The 18,020-nt window shown below is 47.6% G+C and overlaps 1 protein-coding gene across 3 annotated transcripts in view; it reads left to right on the forward strand.

Moving 5' to 3' along the window:
- Positions 1-18,020, forward strand: part of Bem46 (abhydrolase domain containing 13-like protein Bem46) — a 53,864-nt gene that overhangs the window by 21,875 nt on the left and 13,969 nt on the right. For 2 of the 3 annotated variants that reach the window (XM_089563691.1, XM_089563690.1), the window contains exon 5: positions 2,316-2,420. The exons of the other annotated variant lie outside the window; for it this stretch is intronic. In XM_089563691.1, the coding sequence (XP_089419817.1) occupies positions 2,316-2,420 (105 nt within the window). The remainder of the gene's footprint in view (positions 1-2,315; positions 2,421-18,020) is intronic. 3 annotated transcript variants of the gene reach the window in all.

The following is an 18,020-nucleotide window of genomic DNA, read 5'->3' on the forward strand; positions in this document are numbered from 1 at the left end:
GTGTGTAGTTCAATGGTGTTAAACACTTGTTAACTCGGCAGCATTTAGCCGCGTATCGGTTAACTCGGACAACCCTGGCGAGAGCTATCGAAACGTCCATACTCGGCGGCCAGAATGTTCAAACACCCCTAACCGACCACGAAGCCGGTGCAGCCGAGGAGAGCCACACAAACCAAAACAAGACGAGAAACGGCCGCAGGAGGCGAGAGATGTGATGATGATAGTGAGAGAGCAATCAGTGGCCAGGTGGCGCTAGCCACCACCCAGCGCACTGGTCGAGCATTCCGCCATCCAGCAACCACTAAAAGTTGCAAAGGACGACAGGACGGCTTGCTAGGCTTACTTTGTCTCCGGATCTACACGCATGCTGCTCAGCCCATTCGACCCACGCTACGCGTGCGCTGCTGCTGGGTTCTTTTGCGAGCCTGCGAAAAGCCGTGTTGTGTGCGGACTCATGCCCGTTGCGTTCGACTTCTGGTGCGTGCTGTAACTGCCGCCACGTCTACGCCGACGCTGCAGCTGCTTTTTTTTTTAGTTGCGAGTGTGACAAGCCGCATTGCGCGCGGACTGATGCGTGCTGTCTCTGCCGTCACGCTTTGCTGTCTCTGCCGTCACGCTTTGCTGTCTCTGCCTTCACGCTTTGCTGTTATGGCGGCCGCCCCCCCAGCGAAGCGGCAACAGCAGCCGGCCAATAATTTAGAAACGAAGGTCAAGATATTAAAGGAGGTCGGTGAAGGCGTTTCTCGGCAAGAGATAATGAAAAAGTTTACTCAAGCGTAGCACATTGAGTGACTACGTGAAGAACAAAGAAAAAGTTCTCCAAGCATTTGACAGCGGGAAGTTCACCGGAGCAAGAAAGAGGCTCAGGACGGCAGCGCATCCGGCGTTAGAAAGTGTGTTGCTATGATGGATCGCAGATATGCGCAGTGGGCAACTTCCTTTGAGCGGGCCGCTGATCTGTCAGCAGACTGAGAGATACGCAGCGAAAATGAACATTGACTCTTTCAGTGCGTCTGAAGGATGGTTCACGCGCTTCAAAGAAAGACATGGGTTGGTCTTCAGGAACGTATGTGGTGAGAAGGCAGCGGTAGATGCATCACTGATTGGAAGTCGACAGAGCTTCCCCGATACCTGGCTTGTTACGAACCTGCCGACATCTTCAACGCCGATGAAACGGCACTTTTTTCAAGGCCTTGTCGAACAAAACGATCACGTCCAAGGGTGACCCGTGCGTTGGAGGCAAGAGGAGCAAAGAAAGGATAACTGTGCTCCTCGCCACAAATATGTTGGGCACGGAGCGCCTACCACTTCTTGTGATAGGCAAAGAAAATCACCCTAGGTGCTTTAAGAACGTTCGCTGCCTGCCTGTAGAATACAAAGCTAACAGAAAGGCGTGGATGACCATGGATATTTTTCAAACCTGGCTGCGGCAGCTCGACCGGCGCTTCTCCGCCAACGTGGACAACTGCAGCGCACACACCAGGGTGACAGGGCTGGAATGCATCGAGCTTGCATTCCTGCCACCAAACACGACGGCTGCTCTACAGCCGCTGGACCAGGGCGTCATCCAGCACGTGATGGAAAGGATGCTGCTCTGCAAGGAGGCTGAGCGCGAATGGGACATCACCCTCCTCAGCGCAGTCCACATCTTAGCCCATGTCTGGAGCAACACGTCGGCGGAGGTCATTGCGAACTCCTTCGGGCACAGCGGGTTTGTCCGCCCTGACGACTGTGATGTAGATGTGCCTCCCGAGGACGCTGAAAGGATGGGTGACGAAGCGACGGATGACAGGAGCTTGGAGTTTCTCCTGCCTGCTGATGTCCAGCTTGCCGACTACATTGCCATTGACGGTGGTGTTTGTTGCTGTGGCTGGCCAGCTGACTGACGATGACATCATATCGGAAGTGCTCGGTGTAGAGGAGAATGAGTGTTCTGATGATGACAATCCAGATCAGCCGCCGCGACGTCGCACTGTGCGGGAGGCCGCCGAGGCTCTCGCCGTTCTAGAGGAATTCTGCGTAGAATCCCGTAGAAAAAACTGAATAAGTATGTGCAGTTTCATTGCACTTGGTCTGTAAATAAAAAACAAATGCTCTAAGACCCATGTCCCCCCTTAAGGTAACCGAGTGGATGCTAGGAGAAGACTAGCATAGCAGGGGGTGTTGAGCGCCATATGCAGTTGGCGAATGACAGGGTTAAATGGTGAGACACGGGAGAGGCCCTGCAGTGGGCGTAGTCAGGCTGATGATGATGACGACGACCTGAACGGGAAGTTTGCTGCCATCAAGGCCCCCCCCGTTGTTGTTCCATGCAGTTCCGCTCCATTGACAAGGTGCCGAGGGTGACGGTGCCCGTGCTCTTTGTGTGCGGCCTCTCGGACGCCCTCATCCCACCCTCCATGACACAGCGCCTCTACCAGGTGGGACCACTCTCTCTCTTGGCAGATTGGCAGTTTCTGACGAAAAAAATTGGCAGGGGCTTAGCCCTGGTCAAGCTTGGATGTACAAGGGAAAAGCTGCAGTTGTGCTTGGTTTGATGTCATGGCTGTGGCAGTTGGCGCACAATGCACTGGGAGCACCACGACAACGGTGGAGGCAGGCGTGTTATGTAGCCCTCCTTGCGCATGCGTAGCAACTGTGGTAAACATGCGGCTGCAACGAAAGGTCAAACGGTGGCGAGGAGGCGAGCGTGCAATAGTAGCGGTGGTGAGGGGTGGCACACATGCGCAGTAGCGTGCGGCGGCGGCCGCTCCGATCAGCTGCGCCTCTTCTGTGACGTCACTCTGTTCTGCGCACGCGCAGCTCTGGCTAATGCTGATCACAGAGCATACGCCAGACCCGGTGTTGACTAGCCTAGTGAGGCTCTTCGCTTCAAAAATTTCTGTTCACAAAATTTCTGGTTGGTCAAGAGGGTTGCGACCTCACAACCATGTGACCACCAGCAGACCAATCGTAGGGCACCGGTAAATTTGAAATACTGAGGGCCTCCGAAATTTTGGCAGTAGGCCCACCCCAGAAAATGGATTAAGGTGAATCAATGGATATGATTACTATAATCCCATATGATGGTTCAATAAAAGGTGCTCTGAACATTTTAGAGGGCGATGACTCATGCGCACATCAAAGTTTTGGAGGGAAAATCACAAGAACAACATAAGGCACTCATTGAAGGCACCATAGCAGGCAACTTAAAGGGGCACTGAAGAGGATTCCGAGCTCGTCTTTTTACAGCGGGAACTCTATCTACACGCTTCAAGCATTCTTGGAGGCTTCAAATTATTGTCCTGTGCTGTTGATTTTTTTGTTAAATCGGATTTAACGTCCCAGCTGACACCTTTTTTCTTTTTTAACTCACCTCCGAAAAGAGGAGGAGTCAGCCAATGAGTGGAGTGCCTTTCAGCCAGCCGTCTGCCATTGGCACAGTGATAACGTAGTGATCAATGAAAGTAAAGAATCTGCTCTTTGTGGATCTAATTTGCAGCTTTGTAGTATGCGATTTAAAAAAAACAAATTAAAAGCTAATGCAAAGCTGCCAGGTGACTGGCTGAAAGGAACTCAACACATTGGTCAATTCCTGCTCTTTTCGGAGGAGGATAAAAAAAAAAAACGGCGGGAGCCAGGACGTTTAAATTGATTTGATAGGGAAATGGGCCGCACAGGACAATAAGTCGAAGTTTCGAAGAATGCTCGGAGTGTGTAGATCGAGTTCCCTCGGCAAAAAGATGATTTCAGTGTCCTCTTTAGTGCACCTATAAACGCAATCGCATTTTCGTCTTTAAGAATGTGGCTAAGAAGGGCCCTAAAGTTTTTGCATTGTATTGTAGAGCACAGGCAGAGACAGGACAACTGAAACTCCAGAGCAGATTTCATTGTAGTCTCCTCCAGCCTGAGTTCTCTCTCGTCCAGTTCGCCCTTCTCCCCTTCGGCCACTGATGCCGAGGTGATGGTGACAGTGTTGAGCCTCAGCTGGTGCTTCCCCCTCTTATTTGTGTGTCTGTGTGCGCATTCGTGTGCACGCGCACACACGTGTGTGGTGTATTGTGTACAGAGACTGCCGCACGAACTTGAAACAGCAGATTTCTGAACAGAATAGGCAGTGGCAAAAGTATATTATGTTAAAAGAAACTGCTTGAACACACGAGCACTGGGTAATACATACACATACACATATTCTTTATTTCTGTAAAAGAGAAAAAGGCCCCGAGGCAAAAAGCTACTTCAGAGTAGCCTGACTAGGCCCGGGGCCCATTACAAGGCAGCAGGGCATACAGGATTCGGACATAATAAAGCACAGGGTCAATTTGACTAAGCACTGCAATTGCGAATGCAAAAAAGGCGAAACATGTAAGGTTTTTTTTTTACCATCAAATCGTTCAAGCAAAGGTAAGAAAAAGAATTGATGGTCGATTTGCATAGTTAGGCCAAATGCAAGTTACCGTATATACTCGCGTAATGAACCCACTTTTTTTCCCAAAAAATTGACTTCAAGTTGAGGGGGGTTCATTATGTGGCAAAAAATTTTTTCCAAAATTTTTCGGGCAATTAAATTTCATATCACAACATCGATGAAAAATGCAATCGCAGCCTTACCTCTATAGAAAAACCACGAAGCGATGTGAATAAAAAAAATTTATTTACACTGCTTGTCTTGGTCTCGCACTATCACTTGGCCTTGCTCTCTGAGTCGAGCCTTTCGCTCGCGACGCTCGCAACTTCGTCGTCGTCGTCATTGTCCCACAAAGCGTCATCTTCTGTGCCGTCCAAGCAGTTTGAGATTCCAGTTTTCTTGAAGCTGCAGATGATCACCTCGGGGGTAATTAAATTCCACGCTTCCAAAATCCATCAGCAAAGCATGGTTGGCCTTCGTATCTTGCCAACCGGTCAGGGCGGAAAGTTGGGCTAGTTGGTTTGTCATAGTTAATTAAAAGACTAGTGCATAAAACTGGGACAAAGACAGAGAAGGAGACAGGACGAGCGCTAAACATCAACTGAGGATTTACTGCACCAAACATGTACTTAAAAACACTTCAGTGGCACATGCGCACACTGAGTTACAAAAAACTAATCAAGAAGTGGCAAACTGTTTCGAAGACACATGGTTTCTTTCCTGGTCAGGGCAAGTGACGTCATGCTTACACACTTGTCACCTTCCCTGATAATGTGATAAGCCTCACAAATCTCACGACCTAACCTTGTGCCTCCCCTACCAAGCACACACGTGGCATTAAACGCCAGCACGCACCCGCACCGCTTACAGTGCGTAGCCAAATGGCTGCCCCCCGCCAATGAATCCACCAGCGTGCGATGCTCTCGTAGCCGTTCATTTAGGCAGCGTCCAGACTGTCCCACGTAGCATCTACCGCATGAGAGGGGTATGCGGTATACAATGCCAGCAGTGCACGGAACGAACTTGCACACGTGTTTTATGGTGCATACCGGTTTCCTCTTCTCATTGGTGGCTTTGCACAAGCGCACCAGCTTTTCGGGGGCGGTGAACATGACGTCCACACCGCACTTCCCTCCAACTTTCCTCAGCCGGTGCGAAAGCTGGTGCACGTACAGTATGGCCGTACACCTGAGCCTTTTGGCACTTTCTCCGGCGGCCATGCCAGGGCGGCCCCCTGCCCTGACTTCCTTCAAGAGGCATTCCGCCACAGCCATCACTGTGTCGTTAGGGAAACCGGCCTTCTTCAACCGGTGCACTTGCGCTTGCAAGCTGTCCTCAATCTTATGCTGGCAGGACTTCTCGAGAGCACCCTGCAGGCAACTTTTTGCAATTCCCCGTTTTACCAATTTAGAATGGGCCGAATTATACGCTAAAATTTCTTTTTTTGTGCGAGGCTGGTACGACCAACAGATGTGCCCAGTGCCAAAGAACAAACGTAGCTCGAGGAACTGGAGGCACCCGTCCACTGGAACTTCATGCGTGAACCTCAGCTTGCCAGAACAATCACCTACAATCTCTAGAACACTTTTTACAACCGGTGGTTTGTCGCTCTCGTTGTTAACATGCATAAACACAATAAAGTCATCCACGTACCTAAAACACTTAACAACACGCTTTTCGTCTTCAATGCACGCTGCAACGTGCTTGTCAAACTGTCCTAAAAAGATTTCACTAAGAATCGGGGCTATGCAAGACCCTATGCAAATGCCATCTTTTTGCACAAACAATCGGTCATCAAAACAAATGTAAGTGGATGAGAGGTAACATTTAACTAAGGCTATAAAGTCATTTACCGAAACTCCCCGCAGGGAGGCGTCTGCAGCATGCAGACGTTGGTGAGTGGCGACACCACGGGGTTAACCCGAGCATCCGCAGGGACATCCCCGCAGGGGGATGATGGTGAACAATGCGTCACCACGGACCCGAGCATCCGCGCTTAGCCGTGTGTGGCATCGCCGTGTCCGGGGAAAAGGGGATCCTGGTGGTTGAGCCGATGCTGAGCGTTTGGACCCTTAAGGCCCCTCGGCGGAGGCAACACACCACTTTGGCCCCAGCTTCCTGTAGACGGCACCTCCGGCCTGACCCGACCGGGGGAAATCGGCAGTCGCCTTTTCCTATCCTCCCCCTATCTTTCACTTTCCTATCTCTTTCTTACAACTCTCCTGTCTCCTCCTCTCTTCTTCGTTTGTTCCTCTTTTTCCTGGCGGCGAGGGTTAACCGTGTGTGACCAACTACCCTGAGTTGGGTCATATTAGGTTATAGTTAAGGTGTACAGCTGGCGTGGGCAGGACTTGCTCGCAAGTTCCTGTCCCGTCCCCTTGTTGGGCTCCATGGTGGGTGGCTGGCACCATGACCGAAAAACACTAATATTTTATGGCTCCCCCATTTTCCAAACCAGATCGCTCTCTCAAAAGAGGGCGGAACGATGCAGATGATTTTTTTCAGAAAAGAAAACTATCTTTCCCAAAATTTCATGTTGTCCATAGCGAAGCAGAAGGAAAACAAGCAAGACTGATATCCCCGTTCCTAGTAGAAAAGTGCCTTACAGACACCTTGGGCCTCGGGTACAAGGTATCCAAAATGGCCAGCGGTGACTTACTGCTCGAACTTCGTGACACTGTCCAACACTCTAAACTCCCAAACCTTGCATCCATTGGGGAAATCCCAGTCTCTGTCACTTCACATCGATCTTTGAACCCTGTCCGAGGCGTCATATCTGAAATCGACTTTATCCACCTCTCTGAGAAAGAAATGCTTGAAGGCCTTACTGACCAAGATGTCATAAATGTTCAGCGCATAAAGATCCGGAAGGATAACAAGGAAATAGACACGAAGCACCTGATCCTCACTTTCAATACCAGCACACTGCCTGAAAGCATTGAAGCTGGTTACCTGAAAATAAATGTAAGACCATATATACCCAACCCACGAAGATGTTTTAACTGTCAGAGATTCGGCCATGGCTCACAGAGTTGTCGCGGCCGCAAAACTTGCGCAAAATGCTCGTCAAAGGAACACCAAACTGAAGAATGTGTTGCTACACCGCGGTGTGCAAACTGTGATGGAGACCATGCTGCCTATTCCAGAGCTTGTCCTTCTTGGAAAAAAGAAAAAGAAATCATTACTCTCAAGACTACACAGAACATTTCTTTCAAGGAAGCAAGAAGGCGATATGCTCAAACAAACACATTCTCCTTCAGTGCAAAAACAAACTTCGCCGATGTGGTGCGTGGGCGCGGCGCACCACACCAGGCTTCGGCACCCATCCAGGTCACTCGCAGTGCGCCTGTGGCGGTGCCATCCGCGCCCCAAGGCAGAGCAGCGTTAGCTGCTCTGCCAACTGCAAGTCAGGCTGCGCAGACCCCCGGCTCGGCGGGCCTCAAGACCTCTTCTCACAGGTCGAGGTCAAACTCGAACGCGAACGTGCCTTCTGCACGGTCGTCCAGCGCCTCCGCAGAGGCGATGGACACGGCCCCGGGCAGCCCCGCACCGTCCACGTCGGATGGTCGGCGGAGCTCTCTGGATCGATCAAAAAAAGACAGGCCCCGAGTCACGGGGCCATCAACAACTTGATCTACCTTTCCATCCTATAGAAACACAAAATTAAGATGGCTTTCATAATACAATGGAACTGTAGAGGACTTTTAAACAATTACAGTGACATAAAAGACATACTAGGAGCACACGCTCCTGTCGCGTTATGTCTGCAAGAAACAAATTTAGGTCCCCAAAAAAATAACTTTCTTAAGAATTACACTGTTTTCCTCCGCGATCGGGTACAGGCGAGCCGGCTGTCGGGAGGCGCAGCCATCATAGTAAAAAACGGTGTCCCGGCACGAGAGCTTCAACTAAAAACAAGACTCGAAGCTGCCGCAGCCACTCTGGTTGCCCATAAAACCATCACTGTGTGCTCACTATATATTGATCCGCACTTTAATTTAATACTACATGACTTAGAGGATCTTTTAGAGCAGCTACCAGAGCCATACCTGATAGTTGGAGATTTTAATGCACATTCATGTTTTTGGGGAAGCGAGAAAACTGACGCTAGAGGCCATCTCGTAGAGGATTTTATTTTATGCAATGACGTCTGTTTACTCAATTCTAATAAACCTACATACTGCTCCCCAACCTCGGGGAAAATGAGTGTTTTAGATTTGTCTTTTAGTTCACCGTCTGTTTTTAACGATTTTAACTGGAGTGTTTTAGACAATCCATATGGAAGTGATCATCTCCCTGTCGTAATAAGTCTTTCATCCTCGCTAACAGTTATTCCCACAAAACCACGGTGTTGGAAGCTACATTTAGCTGACTGGCAACTTTTTAGTGCACAAGCCACATTAGAGAACATAGTTTTAGAAAATACTGACATCAATGAGATCAATGAAAAGTTCACAAATAATATCTTAGCTTCCGCACATTTAGCTATTCCGCAATCCTCTGGAATAGTAAAACAAAATCACAAATACTGGCACACAAAAGAATGTAAAGATGCAAAAAAGAAACAAAACAAAGCCTGGGGCATTTTTCGGAGATATCCAACACATGAGAATCTCATAAACTTTAAAAAAGCAAGAGCAAAAAGCACGATACATCAGACGCAACGCAGAAAGGGCATCATGGCAACAGTACATATCCTCGATAAACAGCTCAATAACATCCAAAAAAATGTGGGAGCAGGTGCGGAAATTCACTGGAAATTTTACTCCTTTCACATTTGCAATGCTAACAACACCCGGTACTCAAACAACATTAGAAGAACAGGCCAACATATTGGGTGAGCATTTTTCTACAATTTCAAGCTCGTCCAACTACACACACTCCTTTCAAAAACACAAAACAATAGTAGAAAAACAAAAACTTCCCTTCAGAACATGCATACATGAAGACTACAATCAGCTTATTACAATGCATGAACTAAACGCAGTACTAACATCCGGTAAAAAGACAGCACCAGGCCCAGACAATATACATTATGCCATGCTTGCTCACCTCTCTGAGACTGCCATAGAGGCTCTCCTAAAATTTTTCAATAAAATATGGATGAGTGGAGAAATCCCCCAAGCATGGAGAGAAGCAATCATAGTACCCTTTCTAAAACCTGGCAAACCACCAACTAGTCCCACCAGTTACAGGCCAATAGCACTCACTAGCTGTATAGCAAAATCATTCGAAAGCATTCTAAACATCAGACTAACCTTCATACTTCAGTCCCGGCAACTTTTAGATATACACCAGTGCGGTTTTAAAAAGACATGTTCCACAACCGATCACCTTGTTCGCTTTGAGAACACAGTCCGGGAAGCGTTCATCCACAACCAACACTGTATCGGGGTCTTCTTCGATCTGGAGAAGGCTTACGATACCACGTGGAGGTTCGGTATCCTCCGTGACCTAGCGGACCTAGGTATCCGCGGCAGGATGCTGAGCTGTTTGAACGACTTCCTAACCAACTGCACGTTCCGAGTCCGCCTAGGCGCAACCTTCTCCAACACTTTTATACAAGAAACTGGCGTACCCCAGGGGTGCATCCTCAGCACGACCTTATTCATCATCAAAATGAACTCCATAGGAAAAGTAATCCCAAAATCCATAATGTATTCAGTTTACGTAGATGACCTCCAAATAGCATGCACGTCTTCCAGCATACCTACTTGTGAGCGACAGATACAAATAACAATAAATAAACTGGCTACCTGGGCAGATAGAAACGGATTTAGATTTTCTCCTCAGAAAACAGTAGCGGTTCTGTTCTCTTTGAGACGAGGCCTACAGGCCGACCCCACACTATATCTAAACCAGACCCCATTACCTGTCAAACAAGAGCATAAATTTCTAGGAGTAAGTTTCGATAAAAAGCTCACTTTCTTACCACATATAAATAGCTTAAAGAAAAAAGGTTCCCAGGCCCTCAATATACTGAAACTACTGCCAAGAAAACGCTGGGGGTCTGATAGGGCATGCCTGTTACATATATATCGTTCTCTGGTTCGCTCTAAGTTAGACTATGGGTCCATAGTATATGGCTCAGCAAGACCATCCTACATAAAACGACTGGATCCTATCCACAATCTTGGTTTAAGGCTGTCTTCCGGTGCTTACAGAACTTCACCAATAGCAAGTCTGTATGTGGAGACGAATGAACCTTCCTTCGAAGATCGAAGAACTGCACTAACTTGTACATACATCCTCAAAATCCTGTCTCAGCCCAGACATCTCTGTTACCCAATTCTGACGAAATGCCCATCCCGAAAACTCTTCAACAACAAGCCTAACGCGATTAAGCCGTTGCTCTTGCGCTTCGAAGAAAAATGCCAAGCTCTGAACATACTAAACGAAATTAAAAATATTGCTCCCAGGCACGAAGCGCTACCACCGTGGTACATGCACTCTCCCCACAGTGTGTGACGTCACACTAACACGCCTCAGGAAAACCTGTACACCACACCACCATATAATACAAGAATACCTAGCACTACAAGAAAAATACAGAAATTACACTGCATTTTATACTGACGGGTCAAAAACTCATGCTCATGTGGGAAGCGCAGTAATACAAGGAAAAAATGAAAATGCAGTACGACTTCCCTCATGTGCTACAGTTTTCACCGCGGAGTGCTATGCTATTAATGTTGCGGTACAGAAAATAACAAATGAAAACATCAAAAAGAGCATCATTTATACAGATTCACTGAGCGTCCTTACAGCATTAAACTCCAAAAATGCCACGGAGCCACTGATTGGAAGCATCATACACAATATAGTAAAGGTCACAGCACAAAAACATGTTATAAAATTCTGCTGGGTTCCCAGTCACGTTGGCATTAGGGATAATGAGAGAGCCGACACGTGTGCTGCACAAGCCAGAGCCATGGAGGTGAAACATGTGGGTTTGCCTCCGAGGGATTACTTGAAGTTAGTGCATAGCAGACTAAGAGCCAAGTGGCAAGCTTCTTGGGAAAATGAAGGAACCAACAAGCTGCATACCATAAAGCCCATTTTAAAAGAATGGAAATCATGCCGTCATAAAGAACGTTTTATCGAAGTAATTTTATGTCGTTTACGCATAGGCCACACACACATCACCCATAACTTCTTATTAACAAAAAAAGACAAACCTGTGTGTGAAATGTGTGGTGAGGAGCTCACAGTGAATCACATTTTAATCTCTTGTTCGCATCTCGAAGAACTTCGAAAAAAATTTTTTAGGGTATTTTACAATGAACACATTCCATTTCATCCCGCATTGCTTTTAGGCGAGCAAACACTCGTCGAGTTTTCACTCGTTTGTAAGTTTCTAAAGAAAGCCAATGTTTTAAATTTAATATAATGTAACTTCTATACACTTAACATAACATCATCTAACCTTGTGTTTGGCGCATGATAGCCATAGTTGCTTATGCGCCATAAAACCCCATATAACTAAACATCATTTACCGAAACCCCGCAACTATTCTGAAACTTCACAGCCCCCCCAGCTTTCAGTCCACTCTCTTACTGCATCTAACAACTCTTTTTGTGGTATGGAATAGAATAGCTCCTCAACATCAACTGAAAACGCGAAATTAGCTCCTGAAGCACCACTTTGCGCTGCCAAAAAGTCTATCACATCTTTTGAGTTGCGCACTCGAAAAGGGTCTTCTACGTCTAGTTGGCTAAGGTGCTCTTGTAGGTATTTTGACACCAGGCCTTGCCAGGCTTCTTTCTCTGATACAATAGCTCTGAGAGGCATGCCCTGTTTGTGTGTTTTCGCGGAAAAGAATACGTTCAGCCCCTGCATATTCGCTGCTTTTACTGACTTATGAAGTCCTGTCAAATTGATCTGTTCGCAAAGCTTTAATGCCTCAGCCTTTACTTTCCTGCCAGATCTTTTTAGGAGAACAAAGTTCTTGTCAATAGCCTGCATAGCCTTTTCATGATACATTGTTTTCAGCAACACGACGAATCCCCCCTCTTTATCAGCAGTCAACAAAGAAAGATTATTCCTCTTGAGGTAATGAACCGTATTGCTCACTGCTAGCGTTTCCACACGTGGACATGGTTTTTTACTTAACAAGCAGTCGACATCTTCGGAAATACATTTAGCTTTCTCTTCCACGTCTGCACATTGCCCTACTTTCCTAACCATGGTAAGGAGTCCGAGCGGGGTCTCGTTAACTTCATTACAAAATTTAGGCCCGCAGCTCAAAACCCTTCGAACTTTATCAGGGAGACCACATCCTGCTAAACACAACACTTCCTGCTTAGGAACATTTTGAGAGTCCTCTTCCGCTTTTTTCCAAGCACACAGAGATGGCAGCCCACAAGACCACAGGAACTCGGTAACATTAGCTGACTCCCTAGCCCAAGTCCTGATCATTGCATCACAGGTTACCTTGCAGCTTGTCCTGGTCGCGGCATGCACACGCAAGCACAGCTGGAAATAACGGATGTGTCTCCATAGTTCGGCACGGAAGATCTTGGTGATTCACACCAAGATCTTCCGTGCCGAACTGCCACTGAAGTGTTTTTAAGTACCTGTTTGGTGTAGTAAACCTTCAGTTGATGTTTAGCGCTCGTCCTGTCTCCTTCTATGTCTTTGTCCTAGTTTTATGCGCTAGTCTTTTGATTAACGATGCCAACCGGTGTCAGGTTGTGGTTGCCCACAGCCATCCACTCAGCATACAGCCGCCGCACGTTGTCCTTAAATTGTTTGTTGACTGGGACGTCAAGTGGCTGCAGCACTGAGGTTAGGCCACCCGGAATTACGGCGCTGTCTGTCCACAGCTCACTCAGCTCCAGCAATATGGCGGGTGGCTGACATCCAAATGCGTTGTCTTTACTTCATTTTACTGCCGCTGCGCACAAACGGCGCTATGAGCAAGGTTTTGTTTTGCGTTTGACAGATGGCGCTAAGCACGTGCATGCGCGCGCACACACTCACGGCACGCACAATTTACCTCATAGCCTGAGTTGTTTTGGGACGTGAACCCCACAAACCAAAAACACACACACCTGCCACAAAGCAGGCCTCAGACAAAGACACAACGGGTAAATGTAGGGGACAGCCGCTATAAGTGCTATGAAGTACACAGGGGACAGTGGAGCAGCCAGGAAAGTCCATTTTGGCGCCTCATCACAGTCCTCTCTGCATCTGCCACACATCCAAGGAGCTGGAAACAAGTTCAGGCATGCAGACAGGGCTAGTGGGCAGTCAACATGAGGATCCATAGCGCGCAATACACCGCGCAATACATAGCGCAGCTTGCACCGATAACGTTGTATACAGGTTGCCGCTTTCATGTGGGAAGTTGTATATTGGAGAGACAGGCCGGTGCCTGAATAAGCGACTCAGCGAGCACCACAGAAACATTAGAGATGAGGGGCCAGGTAATTTGGCTCGTCAATGCCGTGGCCACAAGTGCGCGCCTAAGTTCGAGGAGTGTTCAGTGTTAGGAAAAAATAGTGATAAAAAAAGCGAGGGAGATAATTTAAGATGCGGCGATGGGAAAAGAGGGATTGGAAAATTGTGTCAGTGATCCTTCGGTGTCGTTATCAAGAAAAGACTTTGCTTTCTTAGATTCAAGGCAGCAGGCGATAGTGTGAAACGTGCTCACTGATTGGTGCCTTGCATTGTGTTTTTCCTTGACACATCATGAACTTGACAAGATAATCGTTGTTAGTCATCTATACCTGTACCTTACATGATCTTTTACAGTAAGGGGGAAGTGCCGATGTTGACCACTGCAGAGCATGTGCTGAAGGCACCAGCTGGCAGCAGTCATCGGCGTCGACTGTGGACAACAAATTTGGCCGTTTTCATTAACGCAAGTGGTGTCCAAACATAGAATTAGGTGAAGCGACTTAACATCAAGTATTGGGTGATATCGGAGGAAGCATACAATTAGCCAGAAGCGCTGGTCCTACGCAAAGCGTTTCCCCGGCAGGCTATAGCATCATCGATCAGAGATAATTGCAGTACTATTGTACCATGTATATGAGTAAAACTGAAACAGCATAGCAAAAGTTGATAATAGGTAAGAAGGAAAGCCCATCTTGCGTTTTATGTAAAGCTGACAAGCAGTACAGTCGAACCTCATTATAACGAACACTGATATAATGAATTATCGGTTATAGCGAACTAATTACGAATTTTGGTTGGTCATGCTTCATTTCAGTGACATTTATTCTTTTATAACGAAACCGAAAACGCGAGATCCGCCGCGATATCGGCTGTAACGAAGAAATATTTGGTTTACACAAGGCTTAGAACTTGAAAGTAGCATGAAAAAAAAACAAAAACCAAAATGAATATCGGAGGCCGATACACAGCTGAAATTTTTTTTTTTATCGTTTGAAAAAGTTTCGCCGTCTGGCACAAAAATCGCGCGTTTGGATGGTCGCGCCACCTGTGAACAGAGCGCGAAAACTCTGAGATGACAAAGGGCCAAAAGGCGGCGCCACTTGTCCAGCGTTAAAGAAAGGCAAGCGCAGCAACATTGGCAACTTTGAGGCCGGCCACCTGACATCAGCACAGCGGCCAGTCTTGTTCTTGCAGCGCTCAAAATGGCATCGAAGAGGAAAGCGATCTCGCTCCAGACAAAGCTGCAGATACTGAGAGCTGTGGACAGTGGCCACAAGAAAAAGGATATTGCTTCAGAATTCGGCGTTCCCCCAAGTACGTTATCCACCATTTTGGCCACTAGAAAGAAGATTGAGGGCAACACCGAGGACGCCATAAAAGCCGACCGTAAACGAGTTAGGCCTTGCCATCACCCGGACGTGGAAGCGGCTTTGCTTTCGTGGTTTAAAGACGTGAGGGCGCGAAATTTGCCGGTATCGGGAGCACTTCTTCAAAGGAAGGCCCACAGCCTGGCCTGCGTACTGGGGCATGACGATTTCTGTGCAAGCAGCGGTTGGCTGCAACGTTTCAAAGACAGGCACGAGATCGCGTGCCACACTTTGTCTGGCGAAGGGTCCGCTTTTGACATGGAGACATGTCAAACGTGGCTGGAGAATTTTCATCCTCTGCTCCAGGAGTACGACGAGTGCGACGTATACAACGTCGACGAAACCGGCGTGTTTTTCAAGTTGTTGCCAGAGCGGTCACTGGCGGTGAACAACGAGACCTGCCATGGGGTCAAGAAAAACAAAGACCGGGTGACTGTCGTCGTTGCCGTGAACATGAACGGCTCCGACAAAAGACGGCTCACCGTCGTCGGCAAGTCGGCACATCCGAGGTGCCTGAAAGGCGTCCGTAATTTGCAGGTTGAATACACGTCGAACAAAAAAAGCGTGGATGACGACCAAGCTTTTCGAGGACTGGCTCAGAGCGTTCGACCAGGACATGGAGAGGCAGCACAGGAAGGTCCTATTGCTTTTGGACAACTGTTCGGCGCATAAAGTTTCGATCGTGCTGAAGGCAGTTCGCTTGCAGTTTCTGCCACCGAACGCAACTTCTGCTTTGCAGCCTTTAGACAAAGGCATTATTCGTTCGCTTAAGTGCAATTATCGGAAGTGTTTGGTGACGCAGCTGGTGTTTGACATCAATCGACATAGATCGACAAGAATAAACATCAAGACGACACTCGAAATGTTGTACGGGTCATGGAATGAGGTGAGGCAGTCAACATTAAGGAACTGTTTCACGGATGCCGGTTTTGTTCTGCCTGCCTACGAAGAAGTGCAGCCCGAAGACCAGGCAGAGCTGAACAGAACTTGGGATCGGCTGGCAGTCTCAGGTGTCGAATTCGACGATTTCGTTTCGGCCGATGAGAACTTGGCCATGGCGCCCGAGCTGACGGATAAAGAAATTGTGGATCGTGTTTTGTTGCCTGAGGATGACAGCAGCAGCGATAGCGAAGGTGAGAGTGAACGGGATGAACCAACAATGAGCAGTGCGGATGCCGCGGACATGGCCAGGAGGCTGAAAGGATATTTGGAAAAACTCCCGACGACCAAAACTGCTGACGTAAAAAAGGCCCTCTTGAGCATGGACAATGTAGAAAACTTCATTCTGCGCAGCGCTGTGAAAAGCCACCAGACAAAGATAACATCTTTCTTCAAATAAACGGATGCAAACCTGTTTTGTCAAACAAACCTTGTTCTGTTTAATTCGACCTTCCCATATTCTGGCCTATTTTGATTGAATGCCACAAGGAGACAGGTAAGGATTACCTCGTTTGTAGTGGGTTCAAAGCCAAGTATATAATGCATTTTAGTGTCTAGAATATTTGTGCGAGCCAAATTACGAATTTGTCAGAGCCGTTATTTATGTCTACTGTTACAACGAATATCGGATATAACGAACTGATTTACGGTCCCTATGCTACCTCGTTATAACGAGGTTCGACTGTACTGTTTGTGCACAGCTACGTAAAAACCTCAGTGCAGGGCTGCAGTTGTCGTAATCATCGCATTCCTGGGGGAATTTGAGCACGCACAGTAAATGCTATATGATGCACTATTATCTTAAAGCACTCACTTAAACGGCGGCGACTATTTGTTGGTGCAGGCAGTCAAAGATCCGAGTCGCGTTGGGTTTTGCCAGCGGTTCGCTTCTGCAAAAGGGATCTGCGAGCCAAAAGGAATGTGTGTTCACACATGCAGCGGGGAAGCCGTCTCATTCGGCACTTTTCTCTGCTCTTCTCGTGCCACAAGCTTACTGTAGTGCCACTGTGGTATAATTTTGGTTTAATTATCGAGCCAACCAACAGTGGGCAAGAACTTCAGCCAGTGACAGAATACTACACCCTTCACGATTAATTTTCACATACGGAAACACTGGACTGCTGAAAAGAGACCACACGCATTACATATGAATGACATGCTTCTAAGTGTAAATAAGCAGCTCTGCATCGATTTTTGTTTTCTCAAGAATCAGAAAACGGTCACCACGGGCAAGTCCGCTTTCCCAAGAATTGCTAAGCTTGCGTACTATGCTGGAGGCTTCCGAAAAGAAAACATGGAAAATGCATTTTATTTCGCTAAGCAAAAAAAAAAAAACTTTTTGAGTGACTGCCGTCCACGGTGTGCATGCTAGCATCTCTACGCAGCGAACAGCGCGCAGCAGACGACCTGAGGCGGGTATGCCCTTGTGACATGAGCGACCAGAGGTTGCCAGACCAGCAAGCAGTTCGCAAGAGAAATGGAAAAAACTCATTTTAAGAATATCTGGCTCACAGAATGAACTGAAACGTCGGGGAATTCTAATTTAGCATGTTGTTAATTAAATGCAATTTAGCAGGATGTAAGCGAAAATAGGCTGTCATGGCCGCTATAAATGATGCACCACTGCCCCCACGGGTGGCTCTGTCAAACAGAGCGGCCATGGGGGCTTCCAAGACTCGGGTTGCTCTTCCCGAGCAAAACTCTCGCGACCAGTCATTAATTTAATTGCCACCTGCCCCATCTTGGGTTGTTTGCTCATTCGTCCAGTGGGTAGGTTGTGATGATGTCACAAAGTCACATGACCTAGGTGGCAGGTGAAGCTGCCAGATATTCCACGGAATGAGAGCCTCCTTCTCCATTCTTTCTGTTTAGCTGGGCTGCTTTGCCTCTTGTTAGTCTCTGTCCAAGTCCTCCTAGCTCTGTT

Source organism: Amblyomma mixtum, chromosome 10 (genome assembly GCF_055824585.1).
Source record: "Amblyomma mixtum isolate Tamu chromosome 10, ASM5582458v1, whole genome shotgun sequence".
NCBI classification, from domain to species: domain Eukaryota; kingdom Metazoa; phylum Arthropoda; class Arachnida; order Ixodida; family Ixodidae; genus Amblyomma; species Amblyomma mixtum.